We start from the raw sequence: 4,431 nt of genomic DNA, 5'->3' as shown, positions 1-4,431 counted from the left end.
GAGAGATCCACACTTAGTCTTGTCAGGCTTTCCCTGTATGTGATGGATTGCTTTTCTCTTGCTGCTTCGAGAATTCTCTTTGTCTTTGACATTTGAGAATCTGATTAGTAAGTGTCTTGGAGTAGGTCTATTTGGATCTATTCTGCCTCTTCAAATCTGCTGTTGTGTATGTCTCCATTGGGTTTTTCATCTCTTCTGTTGTGCCTTTCATTCCTATAAGTTCTGCCGTTTGTTTTTTGTTTCAGAAGCTTTCAGTTTCTTCTTATGGTTACTCTGTGTCTTGTTTATATCCTTCATCTCTTTTGCCACATTTTATTTTAACTTGTTGATTCCATGTAAAAGATTTGTCTGAAGATCTTTACTTAGTTGTTTCAGCTCCTGTATCTCAGTTGAGGAGTTAGTTTGTTCCTTTGACTGGGCCATATGTTCATGTGTCCTGGCATCATGTGTGATATTTTGCTGGTGTCTAGGCATCTCATTTTCTTGATTAGTTTATTCTGGAGGTCATTTTCTCTTTTGCCTAGGGTTTTGTTGTTGGATTGCTGTGTTCTCTATCTGTTCATCTCTCACTGGCCAGTTTTCATGTTGGCTCTACCCCCACTGTCTCCCCGCAAAACCAAGTGCCCACAGCAACCTGCCTCAGGGATTGGGGTTAGGCACTGGGCCCATCAGCAAGGTGTCTGTGTGTGGTAAAAACAAGTCTGCTTGCTCCCAGAGTTCTGTTTTTCTCTGGCCAGGAAGACCTGGGTTTTTTTTAGGGCTGTGCTTTAACAGTTGGTTCACCCATATTTCTCAGTGAAAACAGGGCCAGTTTTCCATGCAGGGGATGTAGAGCAGCTCCAGTGGTGCTAAGACAGGGTCTGTAGAGTCTTTTAAAAGCCCTTTGATTCCCTTGCACTTTCCGGTCTGTCCAGGAGATGCTGCTTTTTGGTAACTTAACTGTCTTCAGAAGCTGTTCTGCCTCTGAGCATAGGCTGTGTCTGAACAGGTGGTGCTGAAACTGTGGGCTTCCTGTGCCCTCATTTTGCCAGCCAACATCTGGCTCCATGTGGGGCTGTGCCCCCTGTTTTATTTGTGGCAGAGGACTCCCAGTTTTTCAGGTGTCCTCCAGGCAAGGAAACAGCTGCCCACTGCTGTTTCCCTCTGGTAGGGGAAGGGATTTTTAGGCCCTGGGCTGGAAATACAGTCTGTATGTACATTTTCTCAGACTCTTGTCCCTCACTGACCTGGTTCTTGAAATGTGCTTCTTGGTCCCATGGGTTTTGAATTGGGGGTTTGTCTCACTGCTGTGAGAGATTTTATAGTCTATGTCCCTATTGGGAGGATCCAGGCTGTTGTTTCTGTGCCCTTCCCATGCTATGTGAGACCATCTGAGGGGTGGGGGAAACAACCAGCTGGTCCAGGACTGAAGATTCCTACCTGATATTTTTTCTCTTTGTTCAACTCGGCATTTGTAGGGTCCTTCTCCAGTCTGTATCTTCCTTCAGAGTTCTCAATAATTGAGAACTGTCCTTTTTTTTCCCATTGAATCTCTGGAGGGAGGTTTTCAGTAGCTGTTTATGTCACCATGTTGATGACATCACCCCTATTCCATGCAAATAGTAACAAAAAAGAGCTGAGATATACTAATATAGACAAAATAGACTTTAATGCAAAACTGTTATAAAAGATAAAGAAGGACACTATATATACTAATAAAAGGGGCAGCCCACCAAGAAGAAATAGGAATCATAAATATGTATGAACCTAACCATTGTGCCCCAAAATACATGAAGGAAACATTGCCAAATTGAACAGAGAAATAGATGTCTCTACAATAATAGCTGGAGACTTCAGTTCACCACTCTCATCAATAGAACCTTGAGACAGAGGATCAGTAAGGAAACAGAGAACCCGAATAATGTGATGAATGAGCTATTCCTAATAGGCATGTACAGAACTTCGCACCCCCCAGACAGCATGATACACATTCTTCTTTTTTTTTCTTTTTTTTGTACCCAATCATCTCTTTTATTTGAAAACATGTCTACACTGCATTGAATACCAACACAGTCATGACGAAGAAACCCATAGTCCTGTCCCAGCAGGCATTGGGGTCCAGTGTATGACTTGGGATGGATTATTATTTTTCACAGTGAGGGGAAAGAAAGGAAAGGACAAGAAAGAAGAAATGGGTATTATTTCTAACTCCCATTTGGGAATCTGAATGATGAAACTGAAGAAGATTTAAGCCCTTCTCTTGATCAGCTGATTTTCAAATATGGAACCTTGGCTGGTGGACCAGCAGGATTTGGGTAAATCAAGGGCCCACTGTTTAAAACAATATCCCACACATTACTGCAAAAAAAAAAAAAAAAAAAAGGAGGAACAGGTTGTGCTTCCGACTGACAGTTTACTTTTCCTGTTTTAGGAACTCTTACGGGTTTAGAGGACATCAGAACTGTACAACCACAATCACAACAGTGCATCTGCTCAGCATGAAAACTTTCTGTTTAGGAAAGAGATTTCAGTTGACCTTCAGGAAAAGATGGGCTGAGTTGGAGCTGCGAGCTTCCTTCTTCAGAACTTTTCAATATGATCCCACAGAAATGTGTGGGAAGTCATAAAGATTGGGAATATCTTTTTAAAAATCGAATCTTTAAATCTAGCTACTTTCTTAAAATCAGTATTGTACAAACTTATTTTCCCTTCCCTATCTTTCCTTTGAGGCGGAAAGAATATGTTATAACACTTGAGCCTCTAGCACAATTGGGCATCCAGGAGCCTCTTCGGCATCAAGAATGCAGCAATCTGGTGATTTTTTGTCATAGGGAAGAGCAGTCCATCCCTTAGCCCAGGATCCCATGAAGGAGGCAGCTAGGAAATCTTTGAGTCATCAAATTGTTGCTGAAGAAGGTGGTAAAGCGGACCTGGGAGGCTGTCTGGTGTCCTTGTTTGTGTGAAACAAAATGCCTTCCCCAAAATATAGATACTTCCTGTTTATGAATTAAAATGGATGCCTTTGAAATTATTTATCTGGAACAGGTAAAGGCTGCTGCTCGTGACATATTACTCAAGTTTAGATTTTCTACTTGATTATTCACAGGACTTTAAAAAACAGACACAAACTAGACCAAAATGTGTACATTTCAACAGATCAGAAATTGCAAAATGCTTGTGTGCCATTTACTGACACAGCATGGGACGCAAATACTCCATCAGTATAAATATTTCAAGATTCCTTTTCATTTTAACAATTACAGGGAATGTTTAGAACGAAGACCCAATTACAGCTTCTAACGTGGATGGAATTATACTGTCTTAGTTACAAATCCCTTTATATAATTTTTCTCCATTTTCTATGCATTTAAAAATCCTCTTTACAAACTTTATATTAAAAGAGTTTCAAAAGGCAAATTCTTAGAGGAGCAAGTCTTGGGAATTCCTTCCTTTGGTCACTTTGGCAAGTAGAGGAATCACCGTGGATTTTCAGCAGGAGTGGGCAGCGTTTCCAAAGGCCATATCCTCAGAAAGGCTCAGGGACAGGTTGAAATAGGGAACTCTCTTTGTAAAACATGTTGGCAGAAGGGCACAACCCTTTAGCCCTTTAGGGCGTGTATCTTCCTGACGTTTTTCGCACAACCATGTAGATGACTCCACCGATGAAGGCAGTGGCTAGTGAGACCCCAACTATGATTCCAACCAGGGTTACTGTTGTCAAACCATCAGAGTGACCAGTTCCCACATTTGAGGCTGTGGTCTTCTGACTTTCTTCTGTGCTTTCTAGAGGTGCCCGATCCTTGACGTGAATGACTGTCACACTCTTGTAGTTGTCAGTCCCTGAGTTGTCAAGCCAGCAGACTTATCGCGCTGTTCACTGGCACCTGGAGTCACCAAGTTATCTTCCACACCTGGGGACACGGCGCCGTCTTCCACACCTGGGGACACGGCGCCGTCTTCCACACCTGGGGACACGGCGCCGTCTTCCACACCTGGGGACACGGTGCCATCTTCCACACCTGGGGTCACCACACCATCTTCAGGTCGGATAGTGCTGGCTCCTTCTGCCAGCACCCAGAGCGACGCGCTTCCCAAAACGCAGAGCAAAAGTGGCACCTTCAACATCTCTCCCGTTGAGTCGATCTTTTGGGGGCCCAGCAGCTAGTTTTTCTTTGGGGGGGATCGGGGGAGAGGAAAAGCTCGGCAGCCCCGGGTCCTCGCCTGGAGGAGCGGGAGAGGGGGGACTGGAAAGCGGGGAGCAAACGCCCCAGCGCGGCGGGAGTCCCGTCCTCCTTCGTGGGCAGCCGCGGGGAGACCGACCTCCGGGAGAGCCAACTCTGCAGTTAAGACCTTTCGTTGAGGCGTCAGCATATATCTCTCCCGGTGAGGGCGGGGAGCCGGGTGGGCGGTAAGGTGGTCCCAGTCCCGGGCGCGCAAGGCCCGCCCCCTGTC

The 4,431-nt window shown here is 44.8% G+C and overlaps 1 protein-coding gene across 1 annotated transcript; it reads right to left on the bottom strand.

Annotated features, from left to right (window-relative positions):
- Nucleotides 1-3,373: 3,373 nt before the first annotated feature.
- Nucleotides 3,374-4,119, bottom strand: LOC119524738 (podoplanin-like). Its single transcript, XM_037823410.1, is given in 3 exon segments — nt 3,374-3,807; nt 3,810-3,917; nt 3,999-4,119. Coding segments are annotated over 3 exon segments (435 nt in total). The 5' UTR covers nt 4,105-4,119; the 3' UTR covers nt 3,374-3,586.
- Nucleotides 4,120-4,431: the final 312 nt, after the last annotated feature.

Source organism: Choloepus didactylus, assembly GCF_015220235.1.
Source record: "Choloepus didactylus isolate mChoDid1 chromosome 11 unlocalized genomic scaffold, mChoDid1.pri SUPER_11_unloc6, whole genome shotgun sequence".
Lineage (NCBI taxonomy): Eukaryota > Metazoa > Chordata > Mammalia > Pilosa > Megalonychidae > Choloepus > Choloepus didactylus.
The sequence above is the reverse complement of the archived record's forward strand: the minus strand, read 5'-3'. Positions and strand labels throughout refer to the sequence as shown.